This window comes from Brachyhypopomus gauderio, chromosome 6, assembly GCF_052324685.1.
Source record: "Brachyhypopomus gauderio isolate BG-103 chromosome 6, BGAUD_0.2, whole genome shotgun sequence".
Lineage (NCBI taxonomy): Eukaryota > Metazoa > Chordata > Actinopteri > Gymnotiformes > Hypopomidae > Brachyhypopomus > Brachyhypopomus gauderio.
Genome location: NC_135216.1, coordinates 20,898,436 through 20,920,397, shown reverse-complemented (window position 1 = coordinate 20,920,397; position 21,962 = coordinate 20,898,436). Strand labels below are relative to the sequence as shown.

Sequence of the window (21,962 nt, the reverse complement as noted above, 5' to 3'; positions counted from 1 at the left end):
ACTCAATTACTTAGTTTATCACGTTCTCTCACTGAACCGCCAATCAATTACAGGTACACAAACCACCTACGAAACCATAATCTTTCACATTTGTTGATCAGTCATGCAATGTTTTCAGTACCTGTGTGAGTTTAGTAGCTCCAGCGTTGGTGAATTCACAGCGCAAGTTGACAGACTCGTTGGCATATGCCTCCACGTCGGGCAGCACCTGCACTCGCTGACCCCGCGCCACTGCAGGGAGAGGAGGGACGACCGTTAGGACGCCCTTGTGGTACAGGCGTGAACGTGGTGCCAATCATGTGCACTTACGAGAGCATTCACACATATTTAATTTTACCACTAATCATAAACAGGGCACACACTGCTTAAGGCAGTCCGAACCCGTATGAATAACACAGCAGGGGATGTTTGCTTTTACCTCTCAAAGTACAAAGTTAAACAGCCTCGGCTTAACACCACAGCACTGCTCTGTCTGACCGCTCTCTGTCTGAATGCTTAGTGATATTCACAGAGTTAAACCCCCACTTCCCCCACCTCCCCTCATATAATCAGCAGTTTCTGGAACAAAAGAGAAGATCCTTCACAGTGTGTATGAGCCGACAGAGAGATTCCTCCTCCATCTGTAATTATACTTCTTTCAACAAGCTCCAAATCAATTATGCCAATATGTTTATATGAAATATAAATGTGTGATTCTCTGTGCGACTCTCTATATGATTCTCTACTGGTTTCTTAGACCTGAAACAAAGTTGGAGAGTACACACTGTCCACAGAAAGTTTTTATTAAACACCTACGTCTCTGATTGGGCATGACTTTAACTTTACTTTAGAGGTGGTGTCACACTGTATATGTGCAGAATCTTACATCCCAAAAAAGAAGCCTTGTGTGAACACATGCACATGAGACTTCTTCAGGTTGTCAGGAGCAACACAGGACAAGAGAGCTGAAGTAAACAGTCCTCACTGTGTTCAGATTCCACTCCACACTCTTCTAGAGTGTCATGTCATGACAGACCTACTGCAGCCAATGGCCATCAAATAGCATGATGGTTACTAGAGAAGAGTACTCTAACTACTAACTGGATTAGGCTGTGACTCAGTCTGCACTTGAGGATAGGAGAGAGCAGGCATACAGATAGACACAAACACACATACAGTAAGGAAAATAAGTTGGAGGAATGGGCCAAAATCCCTGCTGCAATGTGTGCAAACTACACAGTTGGTGAAAAACTACAGGAAACGTTTGACCTATGTATTTGCACGCAAAGGCTACTGTACCAAATACTAACATTGATTAACACAGGTGTTCAAATGCTTATTTGTAGCAGTAACATACAAATAAATAATAATTAAAAAAATGAATTATTGTGATGTCTCTCACAGTGGACATCCACCTAAGATGAAAATTTCAAACCCCTCCATGATTTCTAAGTGGGAGAACTTGCAAAGTCGCAGGGTGTTCAAATACTTATTTGACTCACTGTATACATACAGACACACACAGTATGCACACAGTTCCTTGAGCCCAATACTGTAGGTAGGTCTGATAAACACACTGTACAAAATCAACTTCAGTCTGAGATTAAACATAATTTTCCAGACTTAGCTTTCTGAGTGCATCATACTAAGAAGTAAATATATCCAGAGATTGACTAATTACAGTTTTTTTTGCAGACAATAACACACAGCAGCCAATGTCACATACACAACAGGCAAAACATCTCACACTTTTGGAAAAAGCAAACACTAAAACCACTGCATCCAAACTCATTGCAGTATTGTACAACAGTATTTAATGTCATTATATAACGACCCACATTGGACTGATGGTGACAGCATTTTGCGTTTTGGTCCATATCTCCTACACCGTAGGTCATAGAAACTTCAGGTGTATTCCTTGGCTCAATTCAAATAAAAAAGCTTCAAGAACCCTTTAGCTCCGCCCACTTAGAGTGGACAGCGCCGGCCCTGCAGCAGAGCATACTTGCGCAAATTCATAGTGCAGTCACTGGCCCCTTGAAATGTCTGGACGATGTTACCGTGTAGCAGCACAGATTAGGCTGGACCCTTTGCCTCCAGAAAACCCAATGGATGCTTGACCATTTGGTCAACCAGAGTGGCTGATCCCATCCATTATGGTTGCTCATCCTCTTCCTCATTCTCCTCCTCTTCATCGTTATCTCTATGCAGTATTGGACTCCATTGATATACAAACCAAGATTTACAACTTGTGGCCTCTTTATAGAGATTAGGCTTTGATATCTAGAGATTTGTAAAAAAAAATTACTTAGAAGTTTAACCTGTGAGGACTGGGTATGGATTTTGGTAGGTGAGTGTTGCAGTTGCGTGGCAGTATTTTCCAAAAGAAAACACGGCTTTCAGTTTTAAATATTGTGTCTTATGTAAATAACTGGGTTGAATGTTTTGCAAAAAGTGTGTTTAAGAATTTCTAAATGAGTGTAAGACAGAGAATGTGTGGTTTACCACACCAGGTCAATAGATAGGCTACATGGGTTAGCGTTTTCAAAAATTGTGCTATAAGGACCAATTTTTGCATCTTAGCAGCTGGATTAAATCCAAAATCCCTCCTATTTGCAAATTGCAAGTTTATCATAAAATAATACTACTTGAATGCTGAGTGATGCGTGCCAGCAGAGCAGATTGCCATATAGCATCTAATGATAGGGTGCGATGCATGTGGTATTCCTTTAATCCATGCAGATGAATTACTGAGAATCAAGCGAGCCTGAAACGGCATGTGCATACCAGAAAGTGGGTGATTATACATCTGGGCATAAACAGAAATCATCTTCAGGTATATGCATGCAAATTTCAAAAGGCTAATCAAATAAATAACAAGCAGCAAGGAAATGATATAAAGAGGCTGCAATAGGTGTTCCAAGCAGGTTCTGTCAGTCTGCCTCGGTATGCGGTTATTCTTTCAATTTTATAGCAGTAATGGGAATACTCTTGAAAAAGAATACACTGAATATCCTGGACAGTGGATGAATAGGGGAATGTGTGTGTGTGTGTGTGTGGGGGGGGGGGGGGGGGGGGGGGGGGTGAGAGTGAGAAAAAGTCATAAATAAATCATGTTACATGAGTGTTTTGTCCTTGAGTACATTTTCTCAGGCAGGTTTCTAGCTAACAATTTTTTGCTGTTGCTTAGACCCCAAAACTGGTACTTATAGCACAATTTTGCAAACTGCAAATGCCTCATCTACCTATCAGTTATCCAAACCCAGTCCTCACAGGGAATTTTGACAAATCTTTAGTAATCATAGTCTGAGCCCTATGACAAGGCCACAAGTATTGCATATTTTGCAACTAATTATTTATTTTTCTCATCTCCACCATCGCATATCCCTTCTCCAGGCGATGGAGGAGGTTTTTGGTAATGGGGGAGCATGACAGGTGTGAATATGTCACTCCAGAAGCTCCCACTGTCTAGCCAGAGAGGACATCAGCTGTGATGTGGATGAGATCTTGTAGCCAAACCTAATACAACACAATATGGACCTATTTTTGGCTTTTGTTATCTTTGTATTACAGTATAGTGTTGCAGAAATGTTTTACTTTATGGTGTATAGCAGGGATGGGCAACTGGCGGCTCACTCAGTGCGGGCCGCAAATAGATCAATAATAATTTAATAATTAAAAGAAAAAAAAACCGATAGAGCAGGACTTTTTTGTTCTTGTCACGTAGGGCTACGCCCCCCTCTCCCCTGTCGTTGTTCCTTGCCCGGTTATCCCGCCCTGCGTGTCTGTTGCCCTGGTTTCCCTCTGTCTGCCACGCCCGTGTCGTCATTGTGTTCAGTTGTGTCTAGTTTAGTCCGGTGTATTTGTATCTCTGTGCTTGCCCGTTGTCGGTTATTTGTGGTTTGTTCGGTTTTGTGGATTATCTGTCATCGCTGTTCTGGTATTTTCCGTCTCCGTTGTGTTTCTCCGTTGTGAATGGCTCTCCTGTTACGACTCCTGCCTGTCCTATTGACCACTTGGACGGCTCTCGCGTTTTGACCCGTGCCTGTACAAACGACTTCGCCTATGGAATTCCCCTTATTAAATCTTGCTCTTCTCACCGTTTGTGTCCGCCTCATCGCTCCGCAGCGCGCTACGCGTACAGTTCTTTGATATGAAGGAGTTCAAATTCCTTTTTGCACTTTTTTATTAAGCAAATGTTTTGTCTTTGTTGCTTATTAAGGACATGTTAATGCATTTATATGCAGAAAATAGATGTTGGTGCAATAATCATACAGATCTGAATTCATTTAAAATGTGTTCTTATTGAGAATAATTTGTAGTGCTGAAAATTTTTTGGCCCTCTTTATCATGGAAGTTGCCCATCCCTGGTGTATAGGTACTGAATATGTAAAGATTTGTGTAGAGTCTGATTGCTTTTTTTTTTTTTTTTTTGCAAGATGCTCTCTGGTCAAGAATTTTTGTAAAATGCTGTGAATGTAAATGTAAGAAAAATATTTTAAAACTCTTTCTAGTTAAACTACATACTTTGGTTAGGGTTAAGCTTTGTGACACTAAAAAGATTCAATTTTGGTTTAGTTTGCGTCAGTAAGGCTACATTTATTTTCTCTATTAGGCATTGGTGGACTTGTTTCTCCATCTCATTTAAATATTGAATTGTCCTAAGCATCATCTCAAATATCTCTCCTGTATTTTTCTCTATGGTTCATTGTTTAGTGTCCACTGATGAATTCTGACTAGTATTCAACTCTTTCGGCAGTCCCTAATATTTTGTTTTATTTGGCACATCACAGAAAACACAGATGATGCTTATAATCCAATAAAAATCCCAATTAGGATACACATACAATTATTTTCATCTATGTGGAATCTATGTAACAATCAGAGGATGAAGTAGACTTGATAACTGTGCAATGGTGAGTAACCAGAATTAGTTTTCTAGATTCCATGCTTAATTCAGGGTCCAGAAATGTTATATCTGTTTAAGATTTAGTCTGGTTCACAAATGTATTGTTAGCTAGCTTTATGAATACTAATGTAGTATCAGCTAGCTTCACATGCTGTATGAAATATTTAACAGGTAATTACTTTGAAACAAAGCCATAGTCTGACAATGGGGGAATTAATGAACACACAGACTACACTACTATTAATGCTATACTGAACTGCATGCTGCATACTACCTATAGAAGTATGCAGTACAGCATCCATTGCAACATTAGTGTTCTATAAAGCCTTGTGACGAATTATCTCTTTGAGTGGTAAAGGTACCAGAGAAGAACTGTTTAATATGTAGCTGGGGAAGCTGCACAGTTGTCAGCTATCTATAGTAGCTGGATGATTGGTTCCATAGATGAATCTAGCTAGCTGCAATACTGGCATTGTATGCTCACTGCAAGCCAATTTAGTACAAAAAACTATACTGTATTACACACTCAAATTGTGGCTTGTAATATGCGTACGAATTTATGAGCTTTTTCTGATTTTATAAATGTCAGTACCTCTCAGTAACCAATATAAAATGTTATATTCTAATCGATACAATTGTGTAGTAGATACAAGAGCTAAATAGCATATTTGGTAGGTACCTAAATTTGCAATTGATATCTTTTCAAGCAACAATAGGCCTACTGGTTAGCTAGCAAATAAAAAGACATTTACACTCTTCAAGGTCTTGACTTTCAGACAGCATTTAGATGAGAGATGAACTATCTATATATACTATTCACATTTATATTCAGTCACTGGCACTCTGTGTTATCTAGCATATCTTTGTAAGCAAAGCTGGAAATGGTCATGCATTGTGGAATGTAATAAACCCTAAATGATAGCTGCGTTCACACTGGAATTGTAGGCCAGCGTAGTATGTCATCTGGATATCTTTGGCAAACTAGAGAAATGTATTTTAGTCACATACTACATAGATTCGGGGCTACAATCAAGGCACTTGCATGTGTGCCATTATTAACTTTGGCAGTATCAAAGATATAGGCTAAATTGGTTTTGTGTTTAGGGGAAACACTTGTGTATGCATGAAGGCTGCTCATTTAGTTGTGTGGGAAAGCTTTATGAAGTTGTGATATTTATAACTGTTGTACACCTATTTAATGCTATATACCTTGGTCTTTATTTATTCATTGACAATTTCAGAAGCAGGCCATCTCTATTCATCTGTAGCATTTTGTAATTTCAGCATTACGCTATCCTGCTTTTTTAATGGCCTGTTTTGACCCACCCTCAAATAAATCAGTATCAATATTGACTTTTGAAAAAGCCATATTTAGCACTTGATAATTTGGACCCTTTTACTTTGCCCTGTTTTTATTTGTGAAAGATCTCAATTGCTCACACACCTTAAGTTCAGGCACCACATTCCATTTCCACTGTTCAAACTAAACTATCAAATAACAGTAACAGTATAACAGTAACCCAATGAAAAAAGCACAGGAGAGAAAGCAAGTTTAATGCATGAACAGCTGTTTAAATGTGTGTGTGTGTGTGTGTGTGTGTGTGTGTGTGTGTGTGTGTGTGTGTGTGTGTGTGTGTGTGTGTGTGTGTGTGATTCAGGTCTATAAATATGAGAATCGTGCCCAAGTGTGATGCAGACAGCAAGGCAGAAGGTCCCCCTGAAGGAGCAGAGTGACCTGTCAGAGTGGCTCCATGGAAGAAGACAAGGGGAGACGTGCTTCATCCATGCTCTCCTCTTCCATATTCTCATTCTCTGTCCAACCATCCCCCTGCCTTCCCTCTGTCCTTTTCTTTAATCCCATTCTCACCAAATCTCCCACCAGCCTCCCCTCTGTCCTGCCCTTCGGCTCTCCATCAAAAATAACAAATTACTCTTAAACGTGCTCTGTTTCCAGCCACTGGGTTTTATTCATAGTGGGCACTGTGCAAACCTTCTGTGCCGCAAGGGTCCATGGTACAACAGAAAAGTAGAGGCACAAGAAATATGTTATACACACTGACAGTCAGAGACAGACAGAGACACATACATCTCAGTTGAGTCCCTTTACTCATTCTGATTTGCACAGATTAAGGTCCACTAGCATGCCTGCCCTTCCACCAACAGCCGGCATGTCTGCACACCTCAGATATGCTTTACTTAAAGACACGAAAGGAGGCCAGGCATGCCGATACTATGACCCCAAGGCTTTAAATAAAACACACCGGAATTAAGAGCACAAAACAGCACAGACCCTCGAACACCAGCAGAACTTCAGCATCTGTTTTTGCCCAAAGTTGATGCCCTGGGTCTCCTAGCATGGCACAGCCTACTACGGCTTATCTCCTAAAACTAGACATCAGGAGACTGATACTTTGAAACCCAACTGCTATTCATATAGTATCGAGCGAAGGCAGCTTGAAATTTTGCACTTACAAAGGTTAGTGTGCAAACATGAAGTCTTTTTCAGCGCTCGACACAATGCTCCAAGCGATGTCTGTGCAATAACTAAAACTCTGCTTTGCTTTGCTTCCAGTTTAGCATGGGAGTGTTATAGGCAATGTCCAATGATGCAGAACACAGTAGAAGCAGGACTGACAGCAGGAAGCCCAATATCCCAGACTCACAGGAGAAGTGTGCATAGAACAACCTGCCCAGAGGCACATTATCTAAACACTGCTCAAAACATTTCCATGCATATACCGATAAACACCAAACCAGGAAAACAATCATATTTTACCTTTATTTAACCAGGAGAAATATGCTGGGCATAGGTGCAATCATAAACATGTTTTGATTTTTGTCTGCACTCATGGACTTTACTCTACTTTTCTAATAGTAGAAAGTAATAAAAGCAAGTGATGACATGTACAGACTATGTCTTCAGATGTTTTCAAAAAGGAAATACTGCTGAAAGTCACCTTTGTTCAATAAATATTTTCCTTTGTACAAAAGGCTAAAAGGTGTTTAGCACTATGCAGCCTTTCTAATTGTGAGAAATATAACACATACAAAGCATTCCTCATTAGCAGATGGTTCCAAAGTTTGACGAATGGGTTTTTGTATTAATGGCTGTGGATAAATTATCTTTACTTAACTCAAAGGAATAAACAAAGACAGCCTGACTTAATGAATGTCCATTTTAACAGTCCCACGTCTGTGTTGAAGAAACATCTAGAATCCTCTTTATTAGAAACAACTTAAGCCAAGTGACTTCTCTTACTGTACAACATGTAGGCAGCATTTTGTATCCATGGGAGCAATTCTGGTTTTAATTTCCTTTACTGTTTTGGGTTACTTTGCAACCTAGCTTCCTTCGAGTTGGATGAGAGACAGATGTTCTGACATTCTGCTGTAGAATTTTTTAATGTTGGAACTCCCCAATCCCTCTAGACCTTGAGACAGTGAAGCAGCTGTGTAGAACAAATTGATACAAAAACTCATTCATTCCACTATCGATTAAATGCTTAAGTACAAAAGTGATGTGAGATGCATTATGGTGAATGAGTGGTATTTGTTGAGCAAGGAATTAGGAGGTAGGAATAAACTGGGAATTGTTTGATTTTTTGTGCACATGTTTCTTTATGATTGTATATTTGCAGCAGTTGGTATACAAGGCAAAATTCCCTTTGAGACAATCTACTCTAATCTAAATGACCTAGTTTTGACTCAACGGCCCATAGAATCCAGCCTATCTTTAATAAATGTGAGCAAACTTCTTTGTTTGTTTGTTAATAGCAATGCTAATTGTGTTTCCTATAGGCATTTTCACACTTGGTTCATATCAGCATTTTATGTGGTCTCAGATCGCAAAGTCAGGGTTTACATATGTGAACATGTCAAACACACTCGGATCTAAATGGAAGCCGAGATTACTCAGACTCAGACCGCATCCCAAGGCAGTCTCGGTGTGGTTTGTTTGCAGTATGCACAGTGGTCTCATGTATTATGAATACAAAACTCTGCGCATCTGTTTCGCATTTATATTCATGCTGAACCTTGAGGCTTGAAAACATTCACAGGTGTGTACTCTGCAGCAAATCTGGTCTCCTACATGCTTGTCATTAGCTGTTTTTTTAAACCATTGTGTTACTTTTAGTTCTTTCATAGTTCTTTTTGCACATCCATGCAGATCCAAATAACAGCAGCATGAAATGTGGTCATCTTGAATAGCCTATGCATAATGAATAGACTATCGAATTCAGTTTTACACAGATGGGGTTCAATTTATTAAGGAGCGAGAGTGTGAACAGCAAACAGTCTAAGGTCTCATCACTGCTAAAAAGTGTTACCGAAGCTTTACAGTCCACTTGCACTGTGAACATAAACAAGCTGAAGTCAGTCACAGATACAGTAGTTCCCTTTCTTTTTCATTTTAACAGAACTGAGTTGGTTCATTTACAAAGAACTATGTGTTGGGGTAAAAAAAAACATTTTTACAGACTCATGACCACAAGCAATATCAAGAGATGTCTGCATAGCTTTATCTGTCAACGGTTGGATGATTCTAGAGTGTGCTTCTGCACTAATCTTTCCAAGACACCCAGGACACGAGTGATGAATCTCTTACGCTTGTGCTGCCTGACTGTGGAGTGATGGCAAAGGCTTTGAAAATCCTTTCATAACCCATTTTTCTGAAAAATTTGATAAAATTACAGCACTTACAAGGACATGTTGCAATTCATTGCATACATTTTGCAATAGACCCCAGTTGGGGGGAAAAATGATTTGACCAGATCTGAACATCTGATCAATCTCCTAGAGGTTTCCATTCCATCATTGGCCTTGACTGTTTAAACAAGTTATTTTTTATTATAACTCAGATGAAGATTTTATCATGTTTTATAGTCAATGTTGACATTTCTTCATAACTGCAGTCAACGTCTCCTTTATCTCTGCAGATTTCCCTCATTTGTCTTTCACTGCCTCTGTGTGAGGTGCAGCTGACCTCGATGTGTGCCGCTCTCCGAGCCAGTGAGTGCAAGGGGAGCTTTAGCACATCACTGTGACCTTCTCCTGGGTTATTGCTATGGTGGAGGAGTTCGTGTGCTGGTTAGCTTTCAGCTTGTTCCACGTATGCGTGAAAGCTCGCATGACGTCCATATTGCCGTGCACGCAATTGTGACGAGCAGCGAAAACACGAAAATTAGCACAGCGATCGTATTTGCCCCTCAAGGGTGCAACCGCAGGGCGCACATGGAATTTCATGGGGGCATGTGCTGTCCCCATCACTCCTGTTGTTCTCGCTGTGGACTCTTTACATGTTCGGTTCACTGATTTATAATATACTGCAGAGGGCAGATATAGCAAGTATGGATTTAGAAGGCTTCATTAAAATGGTGACAGGCTATGATTTCATCACACTTCACTGCCATGACCGATGAGGAGCCAGTTGAGCATTAAATCTGTAATTACGCATAGTCCTACCTCCCATAACCACAAAAACAGACAAGTGAAATTGGAAGACAAAAAGGTGAGGTATTTAAGGCGGAGCACCAGTACATTTGAGTGAACCTGGTTACTTTCAGTGTCTATGAGGTTGTAATTGGGGCGGAAGATCATGCCGTGGTGAGGAGTTCATGGTAGAGGGAGGGGTTTGTAGTAAAGGGAAGTGTTTGTAATAGGGTGAGGAAGCAGAAGGCATAAGAGAGAGATGCAGAAACAGAGTCATGTGAAATGAGCTAACTAAAGTATTAATGCAAAAATAGCAGTTTACAGAGGAGGGGAAATGGAGAATGCAGCAGTAGAGCTCATTATAATCTATGTGCAACACACACACACACACACACACACACACACACACACACACACACACACACACACACACACACACACACTGCATGACCCTGGTGTTTCCTATTGGCGCAGTGAAGATACCTATGCCATATTAAAAGGTCTTTGCTGCATGCATACACACACACACCCACCAATACACGCAGACTTGTGGCCAAACAGCTAGAGCACAGGGTTATACCAGGTCACGTCACTAGTGCCTGTTCCCCTGACCCTCTACCCGTTTCTCCCCACCTTCACTCCATCTTTGCTCCATCTGTCTTGATGTTGCGTTCACAGCCTCGACTCTCCCACGCCCACATCCAGGTTTCCATCTCCCACTCCAGATATCACACATTCCCAATGCTACATTATTCCTCCCTCTGACTCACCCCCTTTTTCTCTTAACTCTAACTCCCTGCCGTCCCTCACTCCCTACTAATCTTCATAGTCATCCCCCTCTCAGTCTCTCTCACACGCCCCCTATCAGACTGGCACACAATGGGGTCCTGCCAGTGCTCTGAATACAAGGTGGAGGATAAACACTCACACGTATTGAGACACACACTGTCTGAATCCCACTTCTGTCTCTCCTTTCCTCCCCCTTGCATCCATGTCCTTGTGCCCCCCACCCACCCACTGATGACCTCTCCCTCTCTCAAGGTCATGGCATGCCCTCCTCCGCATTCTTCTGTGCCTCGCTTTCATCTCTGCCGGTCCTCCTGCGGCCTGTCCGTCTCCCTCCTTCATTCCACTCTTTCATCTTGTGGGTTTCTCAGTTTTCCATCCTTTCATCTGGTTGCCTTTATCTGCTGGGCCGTCTCCACTGGTACTCACCTCACTTCTTGCAATAATGCAGATATCCCTCTGTAATCCTCTCCTACTCCCTCTCTCTCCTCCTCTGTCTCCTCCTCTCCTACTCCCTCTATCCCCCCTCATTCTCTCCTTCTGTCTCTCTATCTCTCCCTCCCCATCACTCCATCACCCTCTCTCTCTCCTCCCTTGTTCATCATATCCAGTGTTTTCATTTATTTGGCTCATTGGTTACGACCTGGCACAGAGGAAACAATAGAAAACCCCTGACTTGATGTGTGTATGTGTGTACCTGTGTATGTATATGGTGTGTGTGTTATGTGTATGTTCAGTAAAATCATGCATCAATACATGGTCTACAGCACTTCCTTACCAGGGAGAATTTGTTAGAATCGTGGAGATGTTAGAAGTTAATATATGATACCAGTTGTGTTTCTGAAGGGGGTCTGGGGTCTTCTTATTTTTCACCTTTTATCCACAGGGGACTCTAACAGCACATACTGCACAGAAGCCTGATCTCTTCTTCCCTGGAGATATAACTGTATGTGTGTGTGTGTGTGTGTGTGTGTGTGTGTGTGTGTTGCAGTGAAATCCTACACCCTAAGAGAGAGCTTCTAAATGGAGGCCATATCTTTTTCTCCCTCACGGATGCACTATAGAGACATGTGCATGTGAGGCAGGTCTATCTGCCCAGTTCACATGTTAGGTGATCAGCACCACTAGTGAATAACCTTCGCCAACAACCCCAACTCTGCTCAGAATGAGACAGCCATTTAAAGGCCAATGAGACATGCAATACTTTACAAAGCATTAATACAACAGGGATCTTGTTACAGGGGCTTTCCTTAGCTTGTGTACCTATTTTCGTTCATTATATTACTGTTCTATCCTGGCTGATAATGAATAATTGCACCCAGCTATTGTGTTGGAAGGTCTACAAATCTGGTATTGCCATTCTAAATCAATATTCCAAAAAAGCAATTCAGGTTTAATTAGAAAATGTACTGTCAGTAAATCAAATTGTTGATTATTAATGTTTCATCACATAGAGATACATTCACACACATGCAACATGTGGGAGTGGATTATTCCATAGACTGCTCTTCAGGACAGGATTATGTGTCCATATCAATATGTGTGTGTGTGTCTGTACATTTGGCCGAGCATTTACACATACATTAATTCAATAGCAATTCTCCAGCCTCCATCCCCATACATTATGCATGAGCGCTGCTTAAGGGCTGCTCTCCCTTTCTTATTAAATAATTGACAGCCAACATTCATTCAGCCTGCACCTGACTCTCGGAGGGGGGAGGCAGGGGGGTGGAGGTGAATGATAGAACAAGATACTCCAAAATCTGTGGGTGGAGTGATAAAAGAGGAGACAGAATGGGGGCAGAGAGAAAAAGAGAAGGTAGAGATGAAAGGAGAGGAAAGGAGGAGAAGCAGGCTAATGAGTGCAAGGTGGTAAAGGGTGGCAGAAAGGGTGAGCAAACAACAGTGAGAGAGGAGGAAGACAGAAAGAGAGTGAGAAAGAGAGTGAGAGAGAGGGGGAGAGAGAGAGAGAGAGAGAGAGAAAGAGAGACAGAAGGTAAACAAGGCAAGAATAAGAGGGGAGAGCAGGAGGGTTTAAGGGTGGTGTGGAAGCGGTGTGAACAGGTGGGAGAGGGACCAACCCCAAACCACAACAGGGAGAAACTCACAAGTTTATCTCACAAGGGAACAGAAGTATAAACACACACACATTAAAGAACATTCCACAAGACATTCCAGCCAAGGTTAGACCACTGACTACTTCCTTGTTACGTGTCATTCATGAACTTGTAGAACGAATTGGAACTTTTTAGCCATTACCAAGAGTGGAAGGAGGGAACGAAGGGGGGAAGCGAGAGAACGAGGGTGGAGGGGTAGTTGGTTGCTCTCAGAGCTAGGTCACTGTATGTGTATGTGCACTTCCTCCATTATTCAGCCACCCTCATGCCCTGTTGCTAGGGGCCGCAGGCTATCCAGCGACCAGGCTGCAATATTCATTTGAGTGCCATTAGAAACAGTTTCCTGTCCTAGGCATGCACATTTACACCAGCAGCGTGCACACGCAGAACGCACCATGCAGAGGAGGAAGGAGCCTGAGATGACACGGAGAGAAGGGGGGAGTGGGAAAGATAGAGAGGCAGAGAGAGGGAGAAAGAGATGGGGAGAGAATGAGAGGGATAGAGAGAGGGAGAGAGAGAGAGAGAGAGAGAGAGAGAGAGAGAGGTTGGTTATTATGGTCTATTTACTGCACCAGCTTTCACTTCTCATTAGGGCAGTGCAGGTTTGATCACTCTGTTAGAATTGATTTTCGCTAAGTGACGCTGTTAGCTAGCAATGCTCTAACAGGGCTCTGTTGACCACAATTACTTCAGCAGCATGTAAACTAGCAATGTGGAAGCAAGGTGCATCACTTCTGTCACCATCTCCCTGTTTCTATGGCTCTTTCACTGTATGTGTGGGTGGACACGTGTGTGTGTGTGTGTGTGTGTGTGTGTGTGTGTGTGTGTGTGTGTGTGTGTGTTTTTGTGAAAAATCAGTACAAATGTCATAATACACAGTCACGAAGTTAGGACTCATGTAAAAGTCAGTACCAAAAACCATGTCCTAACTTTTCTGACGATGCTACGGTGTTCAGAGAGGTATAATGTATCTCTGTAATTGATATCGCGAAAGTACTAAATTTTAACAATCGTCAGAACAAATCTGGGTGTGGGTGTGGCAATTTGGCTGAAGTGTGTGCACGCCACCAGCGGATTATTGAGGAACTGCAAGCAAAGCCACGCACACTTCGGAAGACGCGTCAGCTATTCCCGGATGTGACGTCAGTAGTCTACTAGGAAGCATCCAATCCATCCAATACTCATTAGATAAACAAATAATCCTTCGAGCGTTCGCGGCAAAATTACGTCACGTTTTTCCCGGGAAAATTGGAGAAGTTGGACGGAGAGCTTTTATTACCTGCGTGGATGTGGTAAGTTAAAAAACATATTTTTTTCTTGTTAATGTTTTTAGAGTATTTGACAACCTTATTATATACGTGTCTATATTAATTTGTTTTTCTTTCTTCATGCGCTTAGAACAAATTACTTTTAAATGCGTTACCTAGAGTGAAACACTTTGCTGTTAAATTCGTATGTTTAACCTGGCAAGTGTCCGTCCAGTTTATCAGACTTAGATTTCTTTACGAGTTATTTTATCAGTATAAGTAACAGCAAGGGATCCGTGTTATGTAGTTGTTTTTATATAAATTATGTAATAAATTTGACATCTTCGAATTAGATATATCCAAATCTCCACTTAGTCGATTCAGCTCTCGTCAGTCATCATAATTGGGTTTTTGTTACACGCCGCTTAAAGCTGGGCGTACACTGTGCGATTTTTGGCCCATTTTCAGCCGATTTTTCACTCGTGTGACTATCTTTGCGATCGGGCTGAGTTTCGGCTCAATCGCGTGTCGTGCATCGTATAGTTTACACAGGTAAACGAGGAGCGATTCACACCTCACGACCAACTCCCGATCAGAAATCGCAGCGTCGCAAGAATATCAAACATGTTTGATATTCAAATCGCTCCTCGTGAGAGTATCGCACTGTTGAAGCAGCTCTACGAGCCGACTCTCCTTTTAAACCCTGCGATTTAGTCGTACAGTTTGAGATGGAGCTGAGTACACCATTTAAAATATCGTACAGTGTATGCCCAGCTTTACTCTGGCTCCGTGTCAGTTCCTTTGCGCGAGCGGTATTACATGCTTTTTCAACACGGCAGAGTGGGGGAAGGGTGGAGACAGTTGTGTAATGGCGGACGTCAGAAAGTTGTGCTGAATTTAAACATATATTTACACATATATAATTTATTTAATTGTTAGGAAAATGTATATTTTGAATGTATATTTTGAACATTTCCAGAAATATTCCAAATACTTAGTCGATTGAGATCTGTAATACGCTAACCCTAATCCTGTCCGCATTAGAATGGGGGAGGAGGGGTGCCAGTTACGTTTCTCAGCTTTGCAGAGTGGGGGAGGGGTGGAGACTAAGCAGAGAGGGGGAGGAGTTAGGGTTAGGGTTAGGGTTAGAGTGGCGAGTTCTGAACTTTGAGGGATTTAGCTGGGCAGTGCAAGTTGCTGTTCGGGTGGGGGAAGGTGCACTGGTGACGTTTGCAGTTGTGAAATGGCGGACGTCAGAAAGTTGTGCTGAATTTAAACATATATTTACACATATATAACTTATTTAATTGTTAGGAAAATGTATATTTTGAATGTATATTTTGAACATTTCCAGAAATATTCCAAATACGTTGTCGATTGAGATCTGTAATACGCTAACCCTAATCCTGTCCGCATTAGAATGGGGGAGGAGGGGTGCCAGTTACGTTTCTCAGCTTTGCAGAGTGGGGGAGGGGTGGAGACTAAGCAGAGAGGGGAAGGAGTTAGGGTTAGGGCTAGAGTGGCGAGTTCTGAACTTTGAGGGATTTAGCTGGGCAGTGCAAGTTGCTGTTCGGGTGGGGGAAGGTGCACTGGTGACGTTTGCAGTTGTGAAATGGCGGACGTCAGAAAGTTGTGCTGAATTTATATAATGTATGTATGTATGTATGTGTATATATATATATATATATTATATATATATATGTATGTATGTATGTATGTGTATATATATATATATGTATATATATATATATATATATGTAATTGTTAGGAAAATGTATATTTTGAACATTTCTAGAAATATACCAAATATTTAGTCGATTGAGATCTGTAACCCTAATCCTGTCTGCATTAGAATGGGGGAGGGGTGCCAGTTACGTTTTGAGCTTTGCAGAGTGGGGGAGGGGAGCAGAGGAAGCAGAGTGAGGTATTCTGTGAGAACGAATCGCTTTATAAATAGTGCTGTGAAAATAGGGTTTTTTTTTTTTTTTTTTTTTTTTTTTAACTCAACTTTAGTTTAGGAAATAATGGTTAATTGCAGTTTTAAAGAAGCAACGATAAACAGACATTCACTTACTGGAATTATCTAAAGTATTTATGTATTGATATTTCCAAATACATATTTTAGAGGCGATCAACATAAAGGCAACATATTTAAGTTAAAGCTGTAAAAATTGTCAGTGTCTGGTCTACATATTCAAAAAGAACATCCAGTATTCTGAAAAGCACGAGGGCCTTTTTGTGTTTGTTTTGAAGTTATTATGCTTCTAGAATTTTTTATTGGAATTAAGATTGGAATTGGAATTAAGATGTTTTTAGGCTGACCTAAAATGAATAAACATTTAATGTTTATTTCCATGTAATTCAGAATTTTATTGTCCCTAGACAATCCTGTACAAACATGTCAAAAAGAAGAACCAGGCTTAGTCCGGTAGAAGATGCTACTGGGCATGTTATTTCTCAAAAAGATAAACCTTGGTTTGAAGAAAGACTCATAAATGCATATAAAGGTAAGCCTTAATTCATGAGTTTTCCTTAATGACTTCATGATTTGGTTTAGCACATGAAGGTGAAGTTCTTAATTGAAGGTTTTCAAGTAGACACATCTCTTCATCCACATTTCACTACATTAAGCCCACACCACCATACCCAGTCTACACCTGGCCCCATTGACACCGTTAATGTGTACTCCGTCCCACCAGTTCCATATAAATTTTTACCTATTTCATCATCAAACACTAATTACAGAATAGATCCATACTGGCACACTGTCATGCCCAACTCCGCCCCCCTCGATTGTCCTGCCTTGTTTCCCCATTGCCATAGTTCCCTTCTGTCTGTCACGCCCCTGTCCTCAGTGTTCCCACCTGTGTCTTGTTTAGTTTCCCTGTCCCAGTGTATTTTAGTCCTTCTGTTTCAGCCATCTGCGTCAGTCATTGTGTTTGTGAGTACTCCTTTATCCTGCCCTGCCTTGCTCTGCTCTCCATTCCGTGTAGTCTCTCTGTCTTTGTCTAGGTTTTGTTTTCTAGAGTGCTTTGTGTTTTTACATCTACCTGTTTTCCTGTGCGCTGATCTCTCCTTGCCTGCTTATCGTTTCTCCCTTGCTTCCCCAGTATTCCGGTTTGGTCAGTTCTGTTTGGTCTTCCTTATGTTCCTTACCATGTTTCCTACTTGCCCGTGACATTTCTGTTTCCCTCTGAGCTCATTGTCTTTTGCCATAGTCTATTTTCCCTGATCTAGTGTTCCCTACCTGGTTATTCTCTCGTAGTTTTATGCTTTCAGTCTAGCGTTGTCCTTCCGTCATTCCACCCTCCCGATAAGTGTTCTGCATTTAAGAATATAACACGAACACAGTAACTAGATTCCTGTGTTCTGTACCCCTAGTGTTTAAAACTGTATGTTTTATTCTGTTCTTTTATCTCGGTTGATTATATTAGAAATATGCATTCGTGATTGCTTGTATGTCTGTCGTCTTGAGTTGAACTAGGTCTCTGGTAGCATGTTTAATATTTTTGTTCTGGTAGTGTGTTGCTTGTTTGCTGTGTCATTAAGTTTATGTACCCTTTAGTGTACATCCCCTTCTACCTGATTGTTCTCCTTGGTTCTATTGTTTATTTCATTTAATAAATTATTTTAAAACTTGCGGTTGCATCACACCCGCCCCTTGATACGTTATACACACCCAGTGACTAATGCCATCCCCAGCCCCACTTGCACTGTTAATGTCCACCTATGCTATAAGGCACCCTGTGTAACTATAACTCACGGACTCCACTCTAGCTTTATTACCTCATCCTTACACCCTGACCAACCAACCTCATCCTTAAACTAAACTTAAACTTTATTGATCCCACAAGTGGAAAATTCAGTTCCCCCGGGACCACGGTGTAAAGCACAGAGATCCCAGAGTGGCCACACCCTGACCAACCAACCTCATCCTTACACCCTGACCAACCAACCAACCTCATCCTTACACCCTGACCAACCAACCAACCAACCTCATCCTTACACCCTGACCAACCAACCAACCAACCTCATCCTTACACCCTGACCAACCAACCAACCTCATCCTTACACCTTGACCAACCAACCTCATCCTTACACCTTGACCAACCAACCTCATCCTTACACCTTGACCAACCAACCTCATCCTTACACCTTGACCAACCAACCTCATCCTTACACCCTGACCAACCAACCTCATCCTTACACCCTGACCAACCAACCTCATCCTTACACCCTGACCAACCAACCTCATCCTTACACCCTGACCAACCAACCTCATCCTTACACCCTGACCAACCAACCAACCAACCTCATCCTTACAACCTGACCAACCAACCTCATCCTTACACCCTGACCAACCAACCTCATCCTTACACCCTGACCAACCAACCTCATCCTTACACCCTGACCAACCAACCAACCAACCTCATTCTTACACCCTGACCAACCAACCAACCTCATCCTTACACCCTGACCAACCAACCAACCTCATCCTTACACCCTAACCAACCAACCAACCTCATTCTTACACCCTGACCAACCAACCAACCTCATCCTTACACCCTAACCAACCAACCAACCTCATCCTTACACCCTGACCAACCAACCAACCTCATCCTTACACCCTGACCAACCAACCAACCTCATCCTTACACCCTGACCAACCAACCAACCTCATCCTTACACCCTGACCAACCAACCAACCTCATCCTTACACCCTGACCAACCAACCAACCTCATCCTTACACCCTGACCAACCAACCAACCTCATCCTTACACCCTGACCAACCAACCAACCTCATCCTTACACCCTGACCAACCAACCAACCTCATTCTTACACCCTGACCAACCAACCAACCTCATTCTTACACCCTGACCAACCAACCAACCTCATCCTTACACCCTGACCAACCAACCAACCTCATCCTTACACCCTGACCAACCAACCAACCAACCTCATCCTTACACCCTGACCAACCAACCAACCAACCTCATCCTTACACCCTGACCAACCAACCAACCAACCTCATCCTTACACCCTGACCAACCAACCAACCAACCTCATCCTTACACCCTGACCAACCAACCAACCAACCTCATCCTTACACCCTGACCAACCAACCAACCTCATCCTTACACCCTGACCAACCAACCAACCTCATCCTTACACCCTGACCAACCAACCAACCTCATCCTTACACCCTGACCAACCAACCAACCTCATCCTTACACCCTGACCAACCAACCAACCTCATCCTTACACCCTGACCAACCAACCAACCTCATCCTTACACCCTGACCAACAAACCAACCTCATCCTTACACCCTGACCAACAAACCAACCTCATCCTTACACCCTGACCAACAAACCAACCTCATCCTTACACCCTGACCAACCAACCAACCAACCAACCTCATCCTTACACCCTGACCAACCAACCAACCAACCTCATCCTTACACCCTGACCAACCAACCAACCAACCAACCTCATCCTTACACCCTGACCAACCAACCAACCAACCTCATCCTTACACCTTGACCAACCAACCAACCAACCAACCTCATCCTTACACCCTGACCAACCAACCAACCTCATCCTTACACCCTGACCAACCAACCAACCTCATCCTTACACCCTGACCAACCAACCAACCTCATCCTTACACCCTGACCAACCAACCAACCTCATCCTTACACCCTGACCAACCAACCAACCTCATCCTTACACCCTGACCAACCAACCAACCTCATCCTTACACCCTGACCAACAAACCAACCTCATCCTTACACCCTGACCAACAAACCAACCTCATCCTTACACCCTGACCAACAAACCAACCTCATCCTTACACCCTGACCAGCCAACCAACCTCATCCTTACACCCTGACCAACCAACCAACCTCATCCTTACACCCTGACCAACCAACCAACCTCATCCTTACACCCTGACCAACCAACCAACCTCATCCTTACACCCTGACCAACTAGTTTTGAAATGTACCGTAGCAGATTATATCCTTGTCAGCTTTAGATCCAGCAGCCCTGGGTACTGTTCTGCAGCCCTTTGCAACATATATCTCAATTACTTTTTTTAACCCAATAATTTGTTGGTTATTTTATACAACCATTTCTATTTGATGCCTGAAGATGCTTAGTCGTTACTGTCCTCTGCTTACATGATCAATGTACATGTTAGAGCTCTTTATTTAGCAGCAGCATCCTCCAAAATCTTTGCATTTTAGATTCATTGTCTTTAAATTAAACAAAAATGTCCTTTACATTTAATTTCTGTTCTATTTTAGGAAGGGGAGTGTTTGCCCTCATGCACATTGAGAGTGGATGCTTTGTGCTTGAATATAAAGGAAAACTTATTTCACAAAAGGAGAGTTTTAAAAGACAAAGAAGATATACAGAAAAACAAAATGGGTTTTTGTTTGACTTTGAGTGGAATGGAAGCTCATGGTGGTACGTCACGCTGTAAATTTCTAAACATTTCTCTGTTAGTCTAGTTGCTAACTTGCATGCAAGATAAAATCACATTGTGCCTGAAATGTGCTGATTTTGTATTTTTATTTTTTCAGGGGTTTATCTATAGTAGATATTAAAATATTTTGTGCAATTGGTATATTTCCTGTAACATACTACTAATCCATCAATGTTCATGTATTGAGTGGAATACATCTAAGATAAGAATGTTTCTTTCAGCATTGATGCTTCTGAAGAGGATGGGACACTTGGCAGGCTTGTGAATGATGATGCAAAAAATGCCAACTGTAAAATGAAGAAAATTGTAGTTAATGGCAGGCCACACCTGTGTTTATTCGCGATCAAGAATATACTCCCGGGGGAAGAAATAACATACGATTATGGAGACAGTGCTTGGCCGTGGCGTTCACTGGTGAGTAAAAAAAAACACTGAAAAACAATATATGGGAACGATCATCTCTTGCACCATATTTGGGCACCTGTTTGGGTAGTTTGTTTTTGTATCTGAGATAGAGATGTGATGGATGACGGTGTTTAGCTGAATGTTAGTAAAATGTTACACAATTTTACATGATTTTGTATACTAATTGACTTTGTTTTGTCATAAAAGGTTAAAGTTAATATTTCAAAGAAAGACATGTTACAGAAAAAAACGTTTTGGTGAACCTGAACCTTCTCTGGCTTCTGAGAGACTGGAACAAATAAACACTATTTCACAGGTACAATCTGTCTATATACTCAACACTCACTTAGATGTCCTGAAATAACATTCAGAGGCACTGTTGGGGTGAAATTTAAATAACCTGCTAAGCCTTAATGTGCTTTGACTTTTTATTAATAAATTTTCTGAAGGTTGATGGCAAAAAATTCTTAATGGGAAATTTTTAGACTGGTGTAGAGTCTACAATGTCATAACAGTTGTCTGTGTGATGTCCTAATTGTTTGTGTATTTGTTTTGCTGTTTAACATTTTTCTATGTACTAAACACATTTAGTTTTTGCC

At 41.7% G+C, this 21,962-nt stretch overlaps 1 protein-coding gene and 1 long non-coding RNA gene across 3 annotated transcripts in view; one reads left to right on the top strand and one right to left on the bottom strand.

Moving 5' to 3' along the window:
- pvrl2l (PVR cell adhesion molecule related 2 like) overlaps positions 1-21,962 on the bottom strand; it is a 162,752-nt gene that overhangs the window by 79,840 nt on the left and 60,950 nt on the right. For both annotated transcript variants that reach the window (XM_077009579.1, XM_077009580.1), the window contains exon 2: positions 122-231. In XM_077009579.1, coding sequence (XP_076865694.1) covers positions 122-231 — 110 coding nt within the window. The remainder of the gene's footprint in view (positions 1-121; positions 232-21,962) is intronic.
- On the top strand, positions 14,081-21,620 carry LOC143517267 (uncharacterized). Its single transcript, XR_013131910.1, has 5 exons — positions 14,081-14,513; positions 16,851-16,975; positions 20,777-20,939; positions 21,180-21,372; positions 21,571-21,620. It is a non-coding gene; the product is annotated as an uncharacterized LOC143517267 (long non-coding RNA).